Genomic DNA, 24,964 nt, shown 5'->3' on the forward strand with positions numbered 1-24,964 from the left:
CTTGGAAAACTCATGTAATGTCTTTATAATTTTATATTTTATTATGTTATGTAAAAATTGTATTGTTTATTTCTCAATCAACTATCAAATAATATTTGTTATCAAGTATAATGTGTGTTATAAAATGTAAAAGTTATCCTTAGAATTTTAGATGACTTCTTCACACTATGTAATATGAGTACTGATGCACTTAAGACTTTTGATTAATCTTTCACACTTAGACAATAAATTTCATTCATGGATACCAAGTATCAAATGTAACATTTTAGTCATTTAAGATTCCAATGCCATGTAGCTTTTTGGCCCATTTTAAAATCTACTAGAAATTAAATTTTTTTGCCCATTTTGAATGCTATTGTTTATAAAATAAGAAATGGCAATTGTGATTCCATTTCTTGCCATTTGTAACATAATAACCGGCATTTTGTATGTCACTTTATTTCCATTTTCAACATGAAATCTTGCAAATTTTTAATCATCTTTTGCCATTTCGAATATAATAAGTGATAATTTTTATGTCACCTTTTGCCATTTCTTTCACAGTTGGTCTCAATTGTAGTGCCATTTCATGCATTAAAAATGGCAAAAGTATATGGTACTTTTGGTTGCCATTTCGATTGTGGAAATGGCAAAACTATATGGCACTTTTGGTTGCCATTTCAGACATCAAAATGGAAAAAATATATGGCACTTTTGGTTGCCATTTTGCATGTGGAAATGGCAATACTATATGGCACTTTTAGTTGCCATTTCATACATAAAATGGCAAAATGTATGGCACTTTTGGTTGCCATTTAAGACAAAATGGAAAAGATATATGGCACTTTTGGTTGCCATTTTGCATGTGGAAATGACAAAACTATATGGCACTTTTAGTTGCCATTTAATACGTAAAAATGGCAAAATATATGGCACTTTCGGTTGCCATTTTAGACAGAAATATATGGCACTCTTGGTTGCCATTTTGTATGTGGGAATGGCAAAACTATATGACACTTTTAGTTGCCATTTCATACATAAAAATGGCAAAAGATATGGCACTTTTGGTTGCCATTATGGACAAAGAAATGGCAAAAATATATGGCACTTTTGGTTGCCATTTCCAAAAAATGGCACATGTGGAAATGGTGGCAAGAAAGTGCCATTCAATAATGTAGAAATGTCACTTTTAGGCTGCCATTCTACCTAGTTTTGTAGTAGTGGCTTTACTTAATGCACCACTAATTTTATTCTACTCCCTCCATCAGCTTTTGCTAAAATAAGATAACTAATAGTAGATCACATCCTGATGTAACTAATCAAGATACTGGTTTTTCTTCATTGTGTCTTGCACCACGGTTTTTTTATTTATCTAATTGTAAACAGTCTCGAAGTTGCTGTGAGAAACCTATATTCTTGATTCTTCTAGACTTGATAATCATCATGTAGAAGAAGATGGCGAATAGCCAAGACGATCTGCCAAATGAGGCTCATTCGCTACTCTTGACAACAATAAGAAACCAAGGACAACTTACAAGATTTAGTCTTTGTAGATAGCAAGCACGTTGCTGAAGGCCCTTGGCTGCACCATCATGTTCATCGAGAGCTTCCATAGGTCCATCCTCGCTAGAAAGGATCCTCATCCTTCTTCTCCAAACTATAATGTTGTGAAAGCGGTTGTGGAGCTCCTAGTGCTATTGGGCATGTGCCCTCACTTGAGCCCTAGTGTGGGCTTTGGCACACAAAAGGCATCAAGAAATTCAAGTGTAGTAGCTGCTACGTCTGCCATGTCTACCTTCACTGCTTCTAATTATCTACTTTCTTGTGATGTGGAAATGCTTTTGGCTCCAAGAAGTGGAACCCTTGAGCAAAGGTATTGAAGGAGTTTCTGTAGTGACATAGTCCAATGGCAAGAGATTTACAAGGATGTGGATGTTGAGAAGGTGGAGTTGGTTGGTGTGATGAGTTTGGGCACCGTAGGAGGACAACACCCATGATCCCATTTTCTCCGGTATGGTTCCTACTAATTGATTAAAGGAGAGGTCCAAATACTGCAAGGTCTTGTTCTCTAGGTTGTCACTTTTCATCCTAGCTCTATCTCTCAATTATCATCCTTGCGTCCTTATGTAATCTCCACAGTCTTGGAGTCATGGACACATCTCTCACAATCGGCCGAAGCCATGGAGACACCTCTCATAATTAGCCAAAGGGGACCTGTATTGTGAGGAATCGATTCAACATCATTTTAGGCATCCTATTAACCATGCTTTAGGCGGGCGCTTTTGTGATCTGGATGGCTTCATGATGAAAAATAGAAACAGGAAGAAGATCATCTTGCAACGTGCCACTTCTAAAGCCCAGGATGGGAATCGAAAGGTAGCTATTGTAGTGGATCTTAGCCCAAATGAGAGTGCATATGTAGTCAGGTGGATGGCTCATCGTTAACTATCTATGACCGAATGGTAATGTAATTCTTCTTCACATGCAAACCACTAATGTTCTTTACCGATCAGCAGACTGAGGAGACATCGATAAGTCAATCGCTACAACTAATAAACAACCTCAGTAGTACAACTGATAAGAAGGAAATTGATGCCCTAACTTTAGAGATTTGGGAGGGAATTAAAACATGTGTTTTAAACTAGAAAATTAAGATGATATATATACCGCTCGGTATAGTTCAAATATCGCATGGGGTTCTTGTTCATACCACGCCGTACTATAGATATACTATATGGGTACAATATCATTCCTCTCTTTTGATGCATGTTCTTGATGCAAGGAGCAAGAAAGGCCAAGTTGGATGCAAGATTGAAAGATATCGACACCTTTGTTCATATGATTGTAGTCCATGTGACAATATTCTATCGACTACAATGAGGATCAGTTATGAACTCTTGTGAGCATCACCTTATTCATGTATCTGTTGGGCTTCAACTCCCAAAATGCACAAATAATAATGGACTTCACCAACTCAATAAGTAATCACCATCCCTGACATTTGCAGGGAGGATTGAGTCCTAACAGACCCTGTGTCATGTCTCATGTCCACATTTTCACACATTCACTTTTTTCCTATAAAATGCTAGGATTCAGATTCAATTTCAAGCTGGTAGTTACGTGCTCCACGATGGCAAGGCTGCCTGTCACACATCTAGATCATTTATTATGTCTCTATGTGCAATTTTGAATTCCTATAGGTCTCAACGATTCTTTGAATGTGGAGTTGTGGGTTTGATGAATATGGTCAAAGAAAAATTGTGCTGGGCACCCTAATAGAACCCCCCCAATTAATGAAAATTCCAATTAGTTTAGGGGGTGCGATGTGGGGAGAGGGGGTTATGCATGGGTATGTGACGCATGGCAGCCAGTGTGCATGGCTGGCCACATGGTTTCTAGAGGCTTCCAATCTCATTGAAGAGTAGGAGCCTAGTAAAGGGGGTGATCGTTTGATCGACCTCCCCGGAGTTGATTTTTGAGACATTCCACAATGTCACCGGCTGCAAGGTGGTGTTTAAACCGGATGTTGCGGAGGAGTGTGATGCAGAGATCAGGCATGAAAGGGAAGATGATGTCCAGGCGACATGGTGCGACATAGGATTGCGAGGTTGACGTCGACGACAGAGATCCTGATGTTGTGGATGACACGTAGGGGAACAATAACGACATGCTTTTGTAAGTTTGGAGTTGTTTTGTTGTCTAGGTAGCGTAAATTGTAGGTAGCATGGTGAGGAATGAAAGAGTAACCTTTCCATGGCATGTTTTAGGATAAAGCATGGGAGAGGAAGGCTTGCGAAGGTGAAGGGAAGGACATCATGTCCTAGAGTCTTTCAGCTCAGAATAATAGTGGGTGTGGGAGGTAGTAATATTGATCTGGCTGTGTTGTTGAAAGTAGAGGCTGTTTTGAAAGAGGCATACATCTTGGGTTCCTCCGGTATGGAAAGAGGAAGGGCCTTGTCCCATTTGCATATTCAGATGGTTATTCGCACGTATGCTCACAACATAGTGTCAATGAATAGGATGATAAAGAAATACCTCGGGTGGGATGTCAATAATGGGTAGGAGCCGTGATGATGTGCTGTGGGTTGAAACATCATAATATGCACACATTTCATGGCATGTTAGGCTACAACGTGAGTCTTGACGACTTGAGAGCTGGTATTGAGCTGTATGTAAGGTATGGTACGCGTGAGATTAAAAATTGGGTGTGTTTGAGCATGCCCAAATCTTTGACCGTTCTTTTATGTTTTGGAAGTATAAGTTAGGATGCAGAATCGGCATGACATTTAGTAGATGCCTGCTCAAAATGCTATGAACCCGTCAGTATTACCTGTCTGTTGCATGGGTGATTCCATATGTGGATAAAGGAATGGAGGTAGAGAAAGCACAATCATTGTGGAAGGCGATGATCTCTCCAACGCCTTGACAGCCTCAGATGTTGATACTATTTTCTTCTCCTGCGACTCTCGATCAGTGCAGCTTGGACTTGACAAACACATTAAGGGACTGCTGGACATGCACACTCTCATATACTTCGACTTGGAAACTCCTCGCTCTCCAGTGCTAACTGCCCGAACTGATGGTTCTGGTGACAGTGATGCAACTGCACCTCTTATGCACCGTCCCGGCAAACAGTCTCTTGTGGAAGCCGATGATTTGGATACAAGCAGCAACAATGTCGTGGTGCCCGACTTTTTTCCTTTGGTGACGAATGGGATACACATCGCTTGAAATCTAAATGATGTTTGACCTTTTTTGGTCAATGGGATGTAAGCCATATGGTGGCACGATATGTGCATGTAAATATGTAGCAGCTTATGGGAGAATAGAACGAAACCTTTTTTGTAATGAATCCACGTACTTGTGTCTGTGATACGTGAGCCAACGTCAAATTGAAGTAACGGACTGAATAGAAGGGAAAATTACTATGCTCTCACAAAAAATTGCACTTGATTGTGAATCAAGAGTAGGGGGCGTGAAATCCCTATGTGCGAAAGCGAGGCTCGGTTTCTTAGGCCAACGAGAAAAGGCCTGCATGCCTACACGGTGCCCTCATGGACGTCTAGACATGTATGCTGTCCGTGTTGCCCGGATAAACTGTATGACATAATCTCTTAGTTTGTTTGACTTTGCTGAAAGAGCCTACATGCCTACCCGGTAGATGATAGATTGCGTTTAGATCGCTGCAGAATCGAGATAGAACGTTTAGGCGAGAGAGCGCGAGCGCACATTGCCTTATCTTGGCATGCCGACTGTGAGGTCCAGATTTCCGCATATCAAGGGTTGGCTTGCCTACCAGGATTGAGCGTTGAAGGTCGGCTACGAGCCAGCTAGGACTTCGCAAAAACTCTATTATCTATAAGAGAGGAAAGCGAGGGACCCAAAGATAATCATGCCATGAAATCAAAGAACAATTATGATCAGAGAAGGTATGGGCGAGGCCAGGGACCCAAAGATAATCATGCAATGAATCAAAGAACAATTAAGCTGAGAAGGTATGGGCGATGGTGAGAGGTGGACCCAAACTATGATCAGTGTGGAATTTGGATGGACGGAATCGGGGGGGAGAGAGAGAGAGAGAGAGAGAGAGGCACCTAAAGTATAGCGCGGAGTGTGGGTGAGTGTGATGGAATATAATAAAAGGAATAGAGAGAGGGGTGAGAGAAGGTGTGGGTGATGCAACCCAAAGTATGATGCTGGGTGGAATTGGATAAAGTCAAAGGTATATTAGAGAGAGAGAGAGAAAGAGATAGGGAAGCAAAGACCGTACAGTGGCTAGAAAAAGAGAAGAAAAGATTGTCTGAACTGATAGAGAGATTAGGGAGGGAGAGAGAGAGAAAGAGAGAGAGTGTGTGTGTGCGTGTGTGTGTGTGAGAGAGAGAGAGAGCGCGAGAGAGAGCCAAAGTGAAAGTACAGTAAAGTGAAGTATTGATGATGAACCAAAATAATAATAATAAGATAGTTGTGAAAACGGAAAAAGCAGACGAGGGAAGCAAAGAAAAGATTGTATGGACTGATAGAGAGATTGAGGGAGAGAGAGAGAGAGAGAGAGAAAGAGAGAGAGTGTGTGAGAGAGAGAGAGAACGAGAGAGAGCCAAAGTGAAAGTACAGTAAAGTGTAGTATTGATGATGAACCAAAATGGAAAGCTTTCCAAAATCTGACGAGGGAAACAAAGACTGCGAGGTGGCTAGCCAAAAAGACGGATTTTTAAACTGACAAAATGAGGTTTGCTCGTACACATTATGAATTCTTGTAGGCCAAATTCAACTGAAGTTCACTCTTACACAGAATAGGTGAAATTCGAAGTTTAAGGTCGGTGCTGTCTGCAAGCCATTTTGATACTAAGAGAGACTCTGTATTTTCGTCTCTATCTTCTCCGCCTCCCTCCGTATTTTCAATATATGAAATTTGTTAGACATTTATCTCCTTACTGTTCACCCTGCTTGGTTTTGTTTTCTTTCCCTTTTGTTGTAATCCCCTCCCTTCACCAGCTTCTGTCGACTCTTGACCCTTGACCAGATCCTGGCAACAGCTTGATGTCTTGTCAGGTTTGCATCAAACTGCCCTTGCTCCAATGATTCTTTAAAGCTCTCTGGACTCTGGAGTCAGGAGATATTCGAGAACAGACTCGCGACTCACGAGTCACACCCCCTGTAACGTCTCCCCTACCCGTCCTCCCTCACGTCCAACTGCGTGGTGTGGAAATGGAACTCCTGCCCACTAGCACATTTCCCACTCCCTCGCCCTCTAGCTGCTCTCAATACTCCATCAATCATAAGGTGCACCCGCACTGGAGCCAACCACGCTTTCCTTACCCATTCCTGTAGCGGTACACTCAACAGGTAGGGTCTTCACTTAGTGCATCCAAACAATGTAACGCGGTGACCTCAACATCAACTGTACTATTTAGATTATATCCAGTCTGCACGTTTCCATTCCATGCCAATCGTAATCTTCTGGAGCCAGACGGCCAAATCAGTGGTAGGCCTGAGGTTCACTTGTGAGACGTGGAGTATATCTCCTCCTCAAGTTGTGGAAACCTTCTTGTAAATATTCTGCTACAGAGCTGCTTGACTAAGCGGGCTCTTCCTGCGGGTTTTGAGACGTTCCTTGTAGCTGACAACTACTCGTCCATCTCCAAAGAGACGACGGTACCATGCAGGTAGACGGTTGAAACTCCATCAAGTTTCAAAGGTTGCACTTAGAGCACGGAGAGCCTTTCTCCAGCTCCTTCAACACCGTGTTCTCGTCTCCCATCACCTATTTCACTTGCCATTCCGTTGGTCCCGTTCTGATCCTTCTTCAATTAAGCATGACTAGAGTACAGGATCTCCCTGTCCTGTTCCCAAGGTTTCAAAACCAAACGGCACTGATTTTTCTGTTCATGGAGTGTCGAAGCGTCACTTTCATCGCTCCTTATTTCTGGCTTAAAGTTGGCACAGCGGTTGTCTGCTCATGTATCGGCGTCTTCTTCGCCTGGAAGTTGCTGGTTTTCCTGGTGGTATATTGGTGGATACCTCGTCGGATAAGGAAGATAATGCAGAGACAAGGAGTGACCGGACCACGACCTCAATTCATGCTAGGCAATCTTCGTGAGAGGGCTAGAATGAGGGAACAAGCGACGCAAGACGACATGCATGGCTTTACACACGATATTGTTGGACGCTTGATGCCTGACTACTTGTACTGGTCAAGGATATACGGTTAGTTATGTCCTATCTTTTTGCTGGCAAAAGGTATTTCATTCCATGGTATCCTAGCATTTGCAGGAATAAAAGAGAGACTTCGAACTGTAGTAATGCGACACTGGTATATAGAATGCTTGTGGGAGCAGTACTGATCAGAAGGTCAGAGAGGCGGGGATGGGAAAAGGGAAGGGAACGCATTGGCTCCACCTTTCTAATTACACCCGTACTTCGTCCTTTTATCGAAACGGAGTCTAACTAATGTAGCAACGTTGGCTCTATGTTCACCAAATAAGGAAGAGGCATGCTTATATATTACTTCAGAAAAACAGAACCTTACAAAAGTGTCAGACAAAAGACATCTCTCCCAAAATGCTTTCTCTCTCTCCTTCGGCCAACTGACCACTAGCCACTTTACTTGTATCCCTATATCTACTACTACTTTCTTACATGGTAGTGAAAAGGACACCGTGTTGTCTACAGACGCGTCATAGCGGGCAGCCCAGATTCGGTGAAGAGTAGTGTAGCGGATAACTTCCCAAAGGGCGGCCCTGTCTGGATCCAGATCAGCTCCAATGATGGCTGCACCTTTAGAGATAAACTCCATGCCTAGGATCTTGGCACAACGCCCACGAATCAGCCCCCATGGGTTACGGACCCAAGGGCACCCTCAAAAGAGGTGTGTAAGGGTTTCCGCTGCACCTTTACATATTTTGCACCTGTCATCCTCGTGTGCCACGGCACATGACTACCTCTAGGAAAGTAGCCTCCAAAGATTCTCCAGAGAAAGTAGTTGATTTTGCTGAAGGGCGTCGACTTCCACAACCACTTGAACCTGCCACTCCATGCGGCCTCGGAATCCTCTCTGAGCCAACAATCATTGAGCTTCATGTGCTATGACTCCTTGTGTGCCAGCACCTTGTCAAGGGCCTTAGGAGTTAGCTTCTCCAATGGTATATCCACACCCAAACCCATTCTTGAGGAGTTAGTTTCTCCAATGGTATATCCACACCCCAACCCCATTCTTCAGTTCTGAATCTTGTCGACGATCTTAACAAAAAATTTACTGTAATTAATTAAGCTTAAGAATTGCAATCAACTCACTGATCTATTTTGAATTATTATTTCTTGAGAACTCCGAATGTACTTGCGTGGACGGATGTCCAACTGCTTAGAAGCTCCCCAGTCGGATGTCCCACTAACTCGATCTGGTGCTGTTCACTCGTAAACTTTAAGTGTAAGAATCCGGTACAACTTACAAGAGACTCATGGCAAACTTTGCAATATCGTGTCTCTTTGATCGTTCCGTATCGCCCCTCTGATGGTTCATTCTTTAATATCTTTAGGCAAACTAGTGAATGTGTCTTTTATATAACATTGACATCGGAAGTTGTTGCTCAGGAAATCGATTTATATTTTCGTGGGGTTGCGAGCCACGCCTGACAATTTGTGAGCCTGAACACATCAGAGACATTTTATCCTCCAAACACGTTCAATCGCTTGGACGGTCGTATCTGCAACGAGAAGGGGTGAACGATTTTATCGGAAAAGGCCTATTGATGGCAAACGGAGAAGCTTGGGCACATCAGAGGAGGGTAGTTGCTCCAGCATTCCATCTCGAGAAGCTGAAGGTAAACCTTGCTATTGGCTCAGTGTCCGTTCACCATCCTGCAAGCTATCGGTAGGTTGTTTACCTTCTTCAAAAGGATGTCACCTTCTCCACACGTCTGTAGGGACAAGTTCGACACATGGTTGAGTGCACCTCCCATATGCTGGGTCAATGGGATGAGGTTATAGACAATGGCATGGGCTCGGCGGAGATTGAAGTTGGGGAACACATGAGTCGGCTTGCAGGAGATATCATAGCACGCACAGAATTCGGCAGCAGTTACGAGAAAGGCAACAAAATATTTGCCCAGCTGAATGAGCTGCAGAAGCTCTCCACCCAGTCAGGCCGCCATAAACGACTGCATGCTTACAGGTAATCTTGAACACTACGCCCAGCTAATTTCAAACTTACTGCAATGTCTCTGCGGTCACGAAGATACTTGTTTCAAGCTAGCAGGGGTATATGTGAAGTTCGAAGACTTTGAATTGCTAGTTTTAAGGGGCTGATCACTCTGCAAAGTGAACCATTTTAGAATCACCTTGTTTTGTTGCATTTGGAGTCCATTGTTGAGTTGGCCCTTGAGTTAGAGTGGAGTCGAATCAGTTAGCGAAAGTTAGGTGCTTCAATCACAGGGCTTAATTCTAGGCGGAATTTAGACTTATCTAACGACATAGAGAAATCAACGTAATCGATGGCATTTTGTTCCAGGAAGTCTACATATATCTTTTCTAAGCATTGGCTTGGCATGTAGCCGACCTACTCGCTCTTCTAGATTAAATTCATTAATTTGTCTAATTTACTCGATTGAATCTATCTAATTGCCTCTCTCCGCCCTCGCTTAATCTACTCTCCTATCGATTAATCTACCTCTCTCCGCCCTCGCTGCCCCTCTACTTCCTTCTCTCCACTCCTTCGATCCTTTGTCTTGCTCCCTTCCCCTCTCTACCTCCTCCCCACATCTCTCCCTCACTCTCCTGTCCCTCTGCTCAACCGTCCCAGTCTCCCACTCTTGCCCCTGTCTAGCCCCCCTCTTTAGAACTGCCAGGGAGCCTTGAAGTTTTCGGAACAAAGGTTGAGCAAAGGTTCTAGAACGAACGTTCTGGAATCGCTAGCAGCGCTTTTTTCCATCATCATTAGGTTAAAATGCTCTTTCAACACTCCACTCCCGTTCGTGTTAATAGAAATGCCCGAATAAAGGAAATTACGGGCACCTACTGCAACATAATTTACTATCTCTTGGCATCTTTGTTTGCATTTCCCTCGTCCTTTTCTTCTTCATGGTATGAGCGTGGGTTTTGGAAACCTTCTGAACCTTCCTACTTGGCAATTTGCTAGTCACTGTCCTGTCCAGTCGCATCGTTGATCAAAGCACGACGACTACCGCTTCTCTTGATGCTGCTGTCCCTACCGTTGTCATGAGTGCAACAAAAATAATCGAGAGAAATGGCATGAAACCCTTTGACTGAATTTGGAAGTCATGCATGGAGATGCATCTTCGAGAATGTTGCCTCTAGGAGACCATCACTGGCAAGATCAAGCTACCAGTTGAGGAGTCATTTGATGGAACTTATAAGGCATGGAATGAGACACTCCATGCTCCAAGAAGGAGTCCATCATGGACAAGGTCAACCAAGCCATGTTTGCCTTATGTCATGCATTGGAAGATTCCAGTTCGTCCCTGTAAAACATTAAAGGAGATTTGGGACAAGTTAGTGGGATGAAAGGAGGTCACCTATTAGCAGGCATCAACTAAAAATGTAGCTTATGATTGCAAGAATGAAGGTTGATGAGACAATGCTCAAACAGATTGAGAAGTTGTATGTCTTCATCGCTGAGCTCGCTACAGTAGGAGTTCGAATTGATGAAGATGACCAGATATTTTCTTAATAGTTTACCGCATGATTACAAGATACACTGATAGCATGACCTGGGACAACGTAAGCACTCGGTTCCTTAAAGAAGAGCTTTGCGAAAACAAGCACAAGTCTGAAAAATGACTCGGCATAGTTTTAGGTGGGTGGTAGAGATAATAGGGAAACACCAAGAAGTTTAATGCCACATAGAACGGCTCTCCAAGTTTCATGATTATTGACACAATCAAGTGCTTTAACTATGGCATTTTTTACCACTATGCCCGAGGATGTCCCACTAAAGCACAAGGTGATGACCACAAGGATGATGTCACATCAACATGGGTCAACATTTGCTTGGTCATCGGAGCCAAGATCTTGTGTCAGTTCTGTGACTCTGGGTGCCTATCAATGCTAAGAGCACACAATCCACCAGCTGGATTTTGCTGGTAGCCCGGCCTAGTGTAGGTAGTCATCTACATCATCGTCTAGCCATGACATGCGATTAGATGGTTGCCATGGGAGAATTTCTTGGTCATCGGAGACAAGATCATAATAATTTAATGGGATGAGGGGGGAGGAGGGGTGGCACATACACCCAGCTTTGCTAGTAGCCTAGCTTAGCGTAGGCGGTCATATACATCATCGTCTAGCCATGATGTGCGATTAGAGGGTTGCCATGGGAGAATTTCTCGGTTATCGAAAAATGCTAATCTGGGCGGCCTGTGAACTAGATGCCCCCTCATGCAAAGTCATTGTTATTATAGTCAACTAAAGAAAGGAAAGATCAAAATAAGACATCAGATTAGCATTGAGTCGGTTCATCAGGCTGTAGTAACAATAATAGTTCTCATTCTGAATTATTGTTATTACAGCCTGATACACCGACTGAATGCTAATCTAAACTTGTGAACTTAATGGTCCCCTATGCAAAGTCATTGTTATTATAGTTTGATTTCGGCTCAATGCTAATCTGAGCCTGTGAATTAGATGGTCCCTCATGCACAATCATTATTATTATAGTCTGATTGTGATTGAATGCTAATCTGAACGTATGAATTAGTCAATCACTCATGCATGGTCATTGTCACTAAAACAAGCTCGGTGGTTGTTTGGGATTTATATTTTCCCTTGTTTGGGATTTATTGAAACAAGCGCGGTGGTTGTTTGGGATTTACTAAAGATTATATTTTGTGGGGGTTGTAGTTAATCCTAAACCAACAAAAATGCATTTCATTACCAGTGCCTACCTTAACTATCATACAACTAACCTGTCATATTCATCAATGTAATGTGTGGGGAATCTATCGGTACACGGATCTTCAAAGATGGCAAAGATCTCGCTGGATTACATCGTTGAGCATGTCAAGATGGCTTGATTTGATATATTAGAATATGTGAACAATTACATCTTCGATAGCAGCATAGCAAACTAGTTTAAAAACTCGACATGTCTCAAGTGAAGGAATAGAGATGGACAGCCACAGAGGCAATGACATTTTTCTTGCCGCTTGTCCTGAGCTTAATGAAGCCATTTTGCAAGGGGTCCCTCGACAACCCAAGATTATCGTAGATGAGATTGATCGATTGGAGAAGGAACATAGAGTTCCCAAGGGTGTCATCCACAAGATGGTCATATTGCATGAGGAACTATGGGAAGGCCTTCAATACCATAAGAACCCACAGTTTGCGAAGAATGTTGCTGAAGGCTCCCATTGTGTGAAGTGTCGAGCCTGCATTCTAGAATCCTTGCATAAATATAAAGTCCTTCAAAGATATTAGACTTTATCTCTTGTAATCTTGGATATATATTACCCGGGACTTTTTTAGGAGCTGACCACCCCTCTAATACAGTCGGCTTTTCTATAGAACTTGAGTTAAGTAGTAAATTGTCTTTGTATTTATCCATACTTAGATACGATGGTGGTCTCTTTTCAACATATAGAAGAGTAAAACTTGGTTGTGTACTACCTGGGTATATAACTTTAGGGGCTGACTATACATTTGGATTTTCTATATAACTTGAGTAATTCACCATTTATACATCCTTGGATATAATTGCTTCACTCATTTGGACATTATAATTTGAAAATGTTGCATTTAGTTGGATTCGAAGGTTCTATTTTCTTATGACTGCTTCACTCATGACATGTGATTAGATGGTAATTCTAATCGTGTGATGTGTTTTTACAGTCTATCTTAGCTTAATGCTAGTTCTCATTCTAAACTATTGTTATTACACCTTGATAAACCGATTGAGTGCTAATATAAGCTTGTGAACTAGATGCAAAGTCATTATCATTATAGTCTAATTCCGGCTCAATGGTAATCTGAGCCTGTGAATTAGATGGTCCCTCATGCATAGTCATTGTTATTATAGTCTAATTTGGACTGAATGTTAATTAGAACCTATGAATTAGATGGTCCCTTATGCACAGTCATTGTCATTAAAACAAGCTCGGTGTTTGTTTGGGATTAGTATACTGTTTGGGACTTACATTTTTCCTTGATTGGGATTTACTGAAACAAGCGCGGTGGTTGTTTGAGATATATTAAAGGTTATATTTTGTGGGGGATGCAGGTAATCCCAAACCAACAAAAATACATTTCATTGCCAGCGCCTATCTCCTCTGGCTAGTGCCTACCTCCTCCAGCCTTAACTAGTGTTTGAGCTGACAGAATCATGATTGCATGATGTTCCAACCACCGACCTGGTTTAGGACAATCACATTAAGTCCAAGCTAGCCTGGCTCTGGTGTTTGAGCTGAACCAGCCACACGTTGCATGATATTCCAACCATCGGGCTGGTTTAGGACAATCACATAATTGGTGTTTGAACTGATCCAACCACAATTGCATGATGTTCCAACCACTGAGCTGATTTAGGATAATCACATTAAGTCCAAGCTAGGCCTGGTTCTAGTGTTTGAGATGAACCAACCACACTGTTGCATGATATTCCAACCACTGGGCTAGTTTAGGACAATCACAAATCAACCACTGGGCTGGTTTAGGCAACCACTGACCTGCATTGTATCAAGAAATGAAACAAGTAAACTATCCCAAAGCTCAATCACAAGCAATCATCGGGATGGTTTAGGCAACCACTGACTTGTGTTGTATCAAGCATGTGTATGATGTGCTCGTTAAACATCTTGTATCCCATCTGCTTTCTATAGATGTTCTTATTTTTTGGAGTAACTCTTGAAAGATGCACGAAGAGTGGAAGAAATGCCTAATCATCCCGTTTCGAGTAGTCTATGGGCTTCAACAAAATGCAAGAAAAGGAGAGACAGCCTAATTGCAGAAGTCATTGCAATAGTGGTAACATTTTGGCACAAAAATACAAGGTGTTGGTTGGGTTGTCACTCTATGAACTTTAGAGTGCAGGCTAAATCTTGTGAAGACTCGAGAATGATATTTACCTGAATGATCTGATGTTGCTTCGTCAAATGCTACCACCAATCATGACATCACAGCTCGTTTTCTTCGCTCTGATGGCAATGATCAAATGCATGCATCTCTAAAACAAATGCTTCCTGTCGCTACTCTACAAGGAGTCTTCTGTTCCTTATGCCCTGATCAAGCTTTTCAGCTTTTCTATCTCACAGCCTCTATTTGCTTCTCTTGTAAGCCATAGCAAGCTGCATGTTGCCGTGGTGACGATCAATGAAAGACAACAATGCCAAATCAAAATAGAGAGAGGCTAGCTGGTGAGGCAAGCAAAGAATAGAAGACAACTTACCCGCAAGAAGACAATGGCAAACCAAACTCTGTGCAAGGTCACGTCAAGGTGCGTGCAGGTTGTAGGGCATTTGCAGGGTGGGGACAGTTTGCAAGTACTTAATCTTCCAAGATTTGATGGGAGGGAGGTGTGAAAATTCAAAATTTGTGGGAGTAGTGAAATTTCAGCCGTCGGTTTTTTCCTCTTCGGTGATACATGTTAGCAGAATTGGATATCCCAAACAAGTTTAATATGGCCTTAAATGCTTGAAAACACAAATAGGCCAAAGGACACGCTATTGCAATGACCTTTGGCATGCTTATGAGCCATATAGAAAGCAAGTGCATGGAAAAAAAAACAATTCAAAATTGTAAATAGTGTTGGATTTATTAAATATATTTTCACATGCACAAATTGCACTTTTCCAACTGCTTCCATTTTAGGGTGAATCTAAATACAAATACCAACAACTATCAATGTTTTAAGACCACCATGCACTAGTCCCAATAGTTTGGATTCCAAATTTTCAATTTGTTTTGGTTTTCAACAAATCAAAAAAAAGTTATGGAGCATGTCCTCAAATGGGTATGCATCATGCACAACATTGGAGGCCCATTAACCCATGCATAATGATCTCATTTAGGTGTGTCCTTGGGTTAAGGAGAAGCTCACGTAGTGTACTTTAGGATGATTACTTGGTTGCATGTATGTATATAATAAAATTTTGATGTTTTTGAATAAATTTCTTTATCCTATAGTCTTCAGGATGCATGCTTCACATGCAACATAGCAGTTGTAATGCTTTAACGGTCTCATTCCTAATCCTTATTCCATAATTTTTTGCTCTTATGTTCAAGTTGGAATGTGTGCTACAACTTGAAGACAAAATTTGCCGAATTTCATTGAGGAATGCATAAGTTATGGGTCATGCAAGATACCCATATACAAAAAAGTCCCTGAACCTCACCAAAAATGGATAGACCCAAGCAAACAATGATCATCGTAGATGAGGTATGCATGAGTAAAGTTCAACTAAGTGATAGATGGTTCGTTGATTAGGAGCAGCCCATATGTCACCCCATGTAGGAGTTCATGGATAGCTATTCTTAGTTGGCTCATCCTCGAACAGTTCGAATGATAGATTGAAACATCCGACTGTAATAGGTGTCGACAGCATCAGCATTTCTATGCCAAACATGGGACACACCTATCTCCAAGACACCATGTTCTTCCTCAGTCTCAAAAGGAATCTATTTTCCATGAGTGGCCTTGACGACCAATCTCTAGTTCTAACTTTCAATGGTGTGATTGTCGCTAGAACTCAAGGCCATGAAAACCTCTATGAACTCGAGACTCTAGATGAAGCCATGTTGATAGAAAAACATCAATCTAGGACCCATCTGCCCACCAAAGGCTTAGCCATGCCAACATGCTAGTGTGATTGTCGCTACAACTCAATGCCATGGAAACATCTATGAACTTGAGACTGCAGATGAAGCCATGTTGATAGAAAAACAATAATCTAGGACCCATCGACCCACTAAGGGCTTGGCCATGCCAACATGCGAAAGCTAATGGATATTCAAAGAAAGTAGTTGGTGCAATGTATGGATCCTTGATACTTTGACACATACAAGATTTGTAAAGTGTGCCATATGGAAGCAAAGTAATTTTCCATTTCATGATTCACAAGTGCTCAATTTCTCGAACTTTCTCACTTCGATGCCTATGATATGACAAAATTCACACTAGGAAGAGCCCACTATTTTTCCACTATTGTTGATTATTATTCTCACAAGGTTTTCGTCTATCTCCTTCATTTTAAAGGGGAAGTTTTTGACAAGTTTGAACTTTTCAGTGCTTTCAGATAGGATACAAGAATTTTACTCTTTGATTTGGTAGAGGCAGTGAGCACTACTGCAATCATTTCATCGGTTGTTACTAGAGTAAAGCTAAAGTTCAACAACTCATGCATGCACACAATTCTCAAGAAAATGATATAGTCGAATACATGAATAGGACCTTAGCAGAGATGACTTGATGTATGGTTCTTCAAGCTAATTTACCACCATAGTTTTGGGGGGAAGCCATGATCTATATTGCTGATGTCGTTAGTTGTCTCCCCACATGCTTGAAAGCTTCAAGCACCTAAAGAGCATTGGTCTATTAAAAAATTGATGTTTCTTGCTTTAGAATTCTAGTTGAAATACCCTTATGCATGTTCCTGACTTGTATCAATCCAAGCTAGATCCAAACTACCTCTACTTTTGTAAGGGTTTGCAATCTGACTCATAAAACTATTTGAAGTATTGAATCACAATGTCCCACCCTAGCTATACTAGGCCAGACTTTGGATAGCATCTCTAGATAGGATTAACTTAATCCAAGAAGAAATGAGAACATAGAAATGTCCTTATGGGCAAAGACTTCCTCCTTATGGACATAGAAAATTTGAGGTGAATTTCGACCCTTAAGCATAAACTAGAATAAGATGATTCTTGAAGGATTGACGATGTCGTAGAAGTGGAATGTGAACCAATGTTCAGCAAAATGTTGCATAGATTCCAACCAAGAAAATCATGTCTTACTGCATCCATAGACACATGAACCAACTTCAAAACCACTACATGGGACATTGTCCTGAGACATAAACAACTATGTGACACCATCGTGGAATGCTCATTTCTTGAAGATCACCCTACTGAAAAAGACATCTCTTATTCTTATGTGGATCTTGTTAACCCTTATACACATGTGAATTTAGCACTTCTGCCTCTTTCATCTCCACAAGTTAACACTCCTTAAGAGAACACTATAAATCTTATGCCTACTGTGAATGAGGTGGCACACCCTTACCCAATAATGAGGTTGACAGACTACTTGCTCCTAATGACATGGATGATCTTTCTCTTGCTCCACCTATCCTAGATAAGGATGTTCTACTCCCTGCTTCCTTAGCATGTGCTCCTCACATGATTTACAAACTTTCTTCTTCCATATTCTCAGCATGATTCTAGTCCTTTTGTGGAAGATAGAGGCCAAAAGATTACATCCAGCCATTGCTAAGAGCCTTGTCTAAGCAAGAGGGAATTTGTACAACTCAGTTTTCCTTCGATCTAGCTTGTTGCATTAAAAAATTTTAGGTAGCCAAAGGAGGATACGATGAAGAGGTCGAAGACCGTGCACATTGCCAGGATTCAGATTATGGCCCTCCCAACAAGTGGAGAGTACTTTGCTCTGAAAATACTGAGGCCTTCGTCGACATCTAGGGGGAACCCATATAGCACAGCCATAAAGAGGTCCTCTGTGAGCATGTCATCTAAGGTGGTGACATGCAAATGTGAGGGGAATCAACTGTGGGAACGAAGGGTCTCCACTAGTGCTAGCATTTCTGCTCTAGGTGAGTGCAATGCAATCACCTTATATGGGAAGGAAGATTACATTGGGATCACAGAGCATCAAGGGGGGTTGGTAGTATGCATGGTGAAGATGAGTAGGTGATAAACAGCTGAGTGGATGAGTGATGAGAGTTGAAGGAGGGAGTGTGGAGCAAAGTAGACCAGGGGCGAAAAAGAGCTAGAGGAGGGATGTGGAGGAAAGTAGCAAAACCTGTGGAGCAAAGTAGCAAAGCAAGGGCGGATGAGAGAAATGTTGTAAAATGCCAAATGCAACAGGTCTTATATGTTATAAAGTTCGAGCCACCATGGTGGATGTAGCTTAGGGTTCCATCCATATTAATTGCATGCCACCGTGGTGGAATCTTAGGTGCCACCTCAGATGGGCTGGTAATTATGAAGCAGAGGCCATGTGGTGGGTGAGCAGGCTACTCCGTTGGCTGGTAATTCACTGCCAGCCCGGTGGAATCTTAGTGAGATCTTCACCACGACAGATGTGGGTGATGAGAGCCACCACCACTGGGCAGTACTTTCCACAAAGGTAAATCATGAAGCTCTAATGACTCATTACCTTGCTCTCTAGTTCTCTACTGAGCATGCGATCCCAGTGATGACTGGTAATTTTTATTACACTCATAGTGATCATGCATGTTTAACCCCAGTGGTAGGTGGGCGATGGCTAGTAATTTTAATTGCCAGCCTGATGGAATCGTGGCCACGATAGATGTGGTTGTAATCACTCATTACCATGCACTCTAGTACTCTATTGAGCATGCAAGCCCAGTAATTTTTGCTGCACTCATAGTGATCATGCATACTTAAGTGCGGTGGTGGGTGAGTGGTGGCTGGTAATTTTAACTGCCAGCTTGGTGGAATCATAGCCACGATAGACGTGGCTGTAATCACTCATTACCATGCACTCTACTACTCTATTGAGCATGCGAGCCTGGTGATTGGTAATTTTTGCTACACTCATAGTAATCATGCACGCTTAAGCCCGGTGGTGGGTGAGCGGTGGCTAGTAATTTTAACTGCCATCTTGGTGGAATCATAGCCACGACAGATGTGGTTGATGAGAGCCACCACCACCAGGTTGTAATTCCCATAATTAAATCATGAAGCCTAATCACCTCTAATTCCTCATTACCATGCACTCTAGTACTCTCATGAACATGCAAGCCCGGTGACTGGTAATTTACTACACTCGTAGTAATCATGCATGCAAGGCTAGTGGTGGTAACTGGAAGGTGAGAAATTGTAGGTCACTGCGGTGGTGGCTGGTACTTAACTGCCAACCCGATGTGTCTTGGCCGCCACCACACCACCTCTAATCAGTCATTACCATTTAAGTTTGTAATGCCACCTTGAATTTATCAGATACTTTAACATTGACATTTTCAAATCTTCTCCATTTGAGAGCAACATGGTTGTCTTCGCTTATTTCATTTGAACAGACATTGAATGTCTTCTTCTTCAGCTTCAAACTGGAATGCTTGCATTGTCACGAATGCATTCAATCTTGTGCGACTCACGGTCTTCCTTTGAACAAACCATTGGCTCCCATAGAGACCTTAAGCTACAAAACCTTCCCTCTCTTGCAACATACGATGAGGATCAAAGTGGCCTATAGACTGCGCATTCATCAGGGAGGCATGGGCATCGATCCCCATGGAGCAATGCTCCAACACGACCGGATCTCAATTCATTCATAGCTTGCCGGGCCAGGTTAAAGTCTATGTGTGTTTTGTAACAACCAGCATTCCTGTCTTTAAGTTTCCTAACGTACCAGGGCTTACAATGCTCAAAGCTCCTCTACCCAATTGAAATGTTTGGATTTTGATCCATAAACTTGAGATACAACTCCTTCTGCTGACCCAACATGCAGGAATAATAGAACAGTGAGCCCCTTTTAGCTACTACTAAAAGAAGACAAAACACAATCTAATTAAAGTATATAATGAAGCAAAATAAAATTCAACCACCGCGCTGGTTTAGGACAATCACAATTTCAATCATCGGGCTAGTTTAGGACATGTTTAGAACAGTCAATCACTAGGCTGGTTTAGGATACATTTAGGATAGCAGTCAACCACTAGGCTGGCTTATGACATGTTTAGGATAGTCATAATTTTAACCACCGGGATGGTTTAGACATTGTCACAATTTTAACCACTAGGTTGGTTTAGCCTGACAGTCTCAACTTCACATATTAAACAATAACAAGTATATTGCTTTTCATTTTTGAATTTCACCATTAGAAAATAACAATATATTGCTTTTCATTTTTGAATTTCACAATTTATGTCACTAACTGCTTGCTGTTTGTGGTGAACCGGCACTGGGTTGAATAATTTTAACCACCGGGCTAGTCAATAACTAATGTCTATTCAATCACACTGGTTCAGGATAATCACATAACTGGTGATTAAGCTAAAGCAGCCATGGTTGCATGATGTTCCAACCATTAGGTTGCTTTAGTAAAATAACAATATATTATGAAATATATTGCTGATAATTTTTGCTCAACCATGCCACCGGAGTTGACAACAACTAATGTGTGTTCAACCATGCTGGTTCACGACAATCGCATAACTTGTGATTGAGCTGAACCAGCCTACGGTTGCATGATGTTTCAACCACCGGACTGGTTTAGGAATATCACATTTAGTCCAAGCCCGGTTTAAGAAATGAAGCAAGTACACTATCCCAATGCTCAATCACAAGTAACCATTGGGTAGTTTAGGCACCACCACTGATGTGCGTTGTATCTAGCATGTGTCTGATGTGCTCCTCAAACACCTTGCGTCTTGTGCGCTTCTTACAGATGTCCTTTCTATTTGGAGAAACTCTCATATTTTCATGCCAAAACGTCGTCATTGTAGCAATGACTTTCACACTTAGGTTGTCTCTCCTTTTCTTATGTTCTGTTGAAGCCCATAGACTTCTCACATCGAGATAATTGTGCGTTGCTTCTACTCTATGTTCAACCATATGTTCAACCATTGGAGCCATGTTGGTCCTTCCGATTGATAACATCTTCGATATTGTGTGCCTAATCCATTTCTCCTTTGTTTCAAGGGACACCAACATAGCTAATGTCGCCCTCTTTGTAGCTAGTTGATCTAAGCTGTGCACCTCTTTCATTTTTTGTAGGCCATTTCTTAGGTTAGAGAGCATCGCCTCTTGGGCATGCATCTCCCGAGGTGTTGGTAGGGTTGCTACTCTATGAACTTTAGGGTGCAGGCTAAAGCTTGTGAAGACTCGAGATTGGTAATCACCTGAATGGCCTAATGTTGGTGCCTTGAATGCTCCCACCTATCGTGACACCACAACTCATGTTCTTCACCCTGATGGCAATGATTGAATGTGTGCATTTGCAAACGGCTTCTTTCTGCTGCTCTGCAAGGAGTTTTTTTCTTCTCGTTGTTTCTCCCTTCGCAGCGGATGTAGGAAAAGTGTCTTCCGTTGCTGATTTGATACCATGCCAGTGCTTTCCTGGACCCGCACTCTGCTCCTTGTGCCTTGATCTGGCTTTTTAGCTTTCCTATCTCACAGCCTCTATCTACTTCTCTTGCAAGCCATGGCGAGCTGCATGTTGCCATTGATGCCATGGGCACGATCAGTCTAGAATAGACCCTGAGAACCTAGTTGGTGAGGCAAGCAAAGAATAGAAAACAACTTACTCAAAAGAAGACAATGGCAAACCAAAGTCTATGCAAGGTAATGTTGAGGTGCATGCGGGTTGCAGGGCATTTGCAAGGCGAGGGTAGGTTGCAGGTACTTAATCTTCCAAGATTTGATTTGCGGGAGGTGAAAATCAAAATTCGTGGGAGTAGAAAATTTTCAGCCGTCGGTTTTTCCCCCTCCGGCAATACACATCAGTAGAATTGCATATCCCAAACAAGTGCAATGTGGCCTAAAATGCTTCAAAACACAAATAGGCCAAAGGGCACTCTATTGGGTTTGATGCTATGTATTATTAAATACAATGAACTTTGGCATGCTTATGAGCCATATAGCAAGCAAGTGCATGAAAAAATAAATAATTCAAAATTGTAAATAGTGTTGGATTTATTAAAATATCTTTTCACATGCACAAATTGCACTGTTCTAACTTCTTTCATTTTAGGGTGAATCTAGATACCAATACTAACAACTATCAATGCTTTAAGACCACCATGTAGTAGTATCACTAGTTTGGATTCCGAAATTTCAATCCGTTTTGGTTTTCAACAAATTAAAAAAAAGTTATGGAGCGTTCCCTAAAATGGGTATGCATCACTGTAGTACATTATTGGAGGCCCATTAACCCATGCCTTATGTTCTCATTTAGGTGTGTTCTTGGGTTGAGGACAAGCTCACGTATAGTACTTTTGAATGATTACTTGGTTGTATGTATGTACAGAATACATTTTTGATGTTTTTGAATAAATTGCTATATAGGTTGGTTTGCCCAAACCACAAAAGGTTACATTTTGTGTGGGAGTGTTACATTTTGGTTTTGAGTGGGGTCCAGGTGGGAGTTTATTTGCCCAATAGACTACTGTAATTTACCCAAACCACAAAAGAGACCAGCTAGTATAAGAAGTGTGGCAATAATAGAGATCTCACACCAAAAAATGAGGCCACATAGTATAAGAACTACTATAAGTCATCCAACATCCGCACTTTGCATGTAATGTTCACAATTGTTCATAATGGCCTGATTTCTTAAAACTTAGCCAAAGGTTTTGCATATTTCAAAGCTTCCACAAAAGAGTTTAATCGATGGTTTACATAACTTGTCAAGAATAGAGTATTGAATTTCTTAGTGATTCATTATCTTCACATTGCTTGGCATTAAATCCAGACCATGACACTGAAGTTCTTTCATTATTATGAAATAATAATTGTTGTAATATGTCATGTGAAGATATATGCTTCATGATGTTAGAGTCCAAAGGTTTGAACAACTTTGGACCAAATATTTATAGTGCTAGCAATAGAGGTATTTCACGATGCTAGAGTTCTCAATGTAAGTAGCTAGAGATGAGCCTTAGATGTAGTATTCCATCAATCATCTTAGATGGCAAATTTTCCCAAGCACTGCTAAAAAATCACCACTATTGAGGAGAGGTTACATATTTTAGTACCAGCTTTGCATGTTGAACATTTCAATTTAATTGAACAAAAAACGTAGGACTCAATATCTTAGCTCTATAACTGAAAGCCCAAACCACCCCACAAATCTCAAAATTACCTAGGTATAGTCTATAATGGAATTGCAAGGATCGAGATTGGCTCATGAGCACGGAGGTCCTTACAAAATCAACAAGCTTGTGCAAGAACCTAACTCAAGAACTCTTTGATGAGGTTGTGAAGCTCCAAAGATCGAGCAAAAAATTGAGCCTCAAATAACAATAGAGGAGCTCTTTCATATCCAACAACCTATCGAGATTGTTAGATAATATCACGTATGTGTATGAGAGTGGTGTGTGTTTTGAAGGTCAAGTGACCTTTAAATATAAGGTAGGATTAGATTGGATTGTATGTGACATCCTTCGTGATGTTAGTGTGTGAAGAGATAAGGATTGCCTAGCCTCTAAATGGCACATGTAATTGCATTTCAAATTATGCAAACCATTTCATGTCTCTCTCACCCTCTCTCCCACTGTTGATCTCCAATTTTGGTATCACAACTCTTCTCTGCTTCCTGACTCAAAGCCATTATTCCCTAAGTGACTCCATGCATTCCCCAAGCTCCAATCCATTATTCTAATTGCTAGTTGTTGGGTCAACCAAATGACACATCAATAGCTACTATAGTGATCTATAATATGACAATATTGTCCCTACTGTTATTCTGGTGATGCTATCCCTTGCAATATTATCGATAGCTACTGTTATTTTGGTGATGCGGTCCCATTTATATTTTGGTGATGTTGTCCTTGATAGATACTCCTACAAGAGCTATGCATATCTCTTTGGAGGTGTGAAGGTAGGAGGACCTTTGCTCCAAAAAGTTTCTCTACCTCTTATTTGCCACCAAAGGAGCATGTCTTGTCAGTCCCATGTTTCACAATTCATCATTGTTTTATAAAAAGGTTATTTTCACTACTATACAACATGTGTAATTACCACTTGTTTGATAGTCATTCTATTATTCTTTTACTATGAGGACTTAAGGTTCTAGTTTGGACTTGGAGGGAAAGCAACACAACTTCTTTTACTAGTCTGATACATGCCCATTCAGGTTTGTCCTTGGTAAGGTACAACTTCGAGCCAGAGTCCAATCAAACTACGGGATGCACCTACAAACAACCCATAAAGGGACAGAGAGCTGGCAGTTCACCTCCTAGTTGTAGGCTCAGTACAGTGAGCCACCCCCGAGCTAGAGGTCTAGACCACCTCAAAGAGCTAGCTAGAGGTCTAGACCACCTCAAAGAGCCACCCCCAAGCTAGAGGTCTAGACCACCTCAGAGAGCTAGCCAGCCTTGAAGTCTAGACATGCATCCCATGCCACATACAATTTCTTGTAGTTGATGCTTTCAGGCCAGCCGTTCAATGTTGAAAGGAGTACACTCCTCGGACCCCTAATAATGAGCCCCAACCTAAACTTATATACTAAGCCCCAACTATCTTTAGCTGTGAGCCAATACTTTAGCATGCATGCATAATGTAACTTTACTTTGTGGCCACCCTTTGCTAAGTATAGCTTATGCCTTGCCTTTAGCAAGCTAGC

The 24,964-nt window shown here is 41.6% G+C and overlaps 1 protein-coding gene across 1 annotated transcript in view; it reads left to right on the forward strand.

Annotated features, from left to right (window-relative positions):
* The first annotated feature begins 3,732 nt into the window (after nt 1-3,732).
* LOC147899177 (cytokinin hydroxylase-like) overlaps nt 3,733-24,964 on the forward strand; it is a 73,856-nt gene continuing 52,624 nt past the window's right edge. Inside the window, exons 1-7 of the mRNA XM_087377654.1 lie at nt 3,733-3,913; nt 4,105-4,156; nt 4,347-4,683; nt 7,045-7,142; nt 7,379-7,683; nt 9,067-9,296; nt 9,399-9,646. Of these exons, the coding sequence (XP_087233780.1) occupies nt 3,733-3,913; nt 4,105-4,156; nt 4,347-4,683; nt 7,045-7,142; nt 7,379-7,683; nt 9,067-9,296; nt 9,399-9,646 (1,451 nt within the window). The remainder of the gene's footprint in view (nt 3,914-4,104; nt 4,157-4,346; nt 4,684-7,044; nt 7,143-7,378; nt 7,684-9,066; nt 9,297-9,398; nt 9,647-24,964) is intronic.

This window comes from Dipteris shenzhenensis, chromosome 8, assembly GCF_047967505.1.
Source record: "Dipteris shenzhenensis isolate YYH24624 ecotype China chromosome 8, Dip_SZ_1.0, whole genome shotgun sequence".
Lineage (NCBI taxonomy): Eukaryota > Viridiplantae > Streptophyta > Polypodiopsida > Gleicheniales > Dipteridaceae > Dipteris > Dipteris shenzhenensis.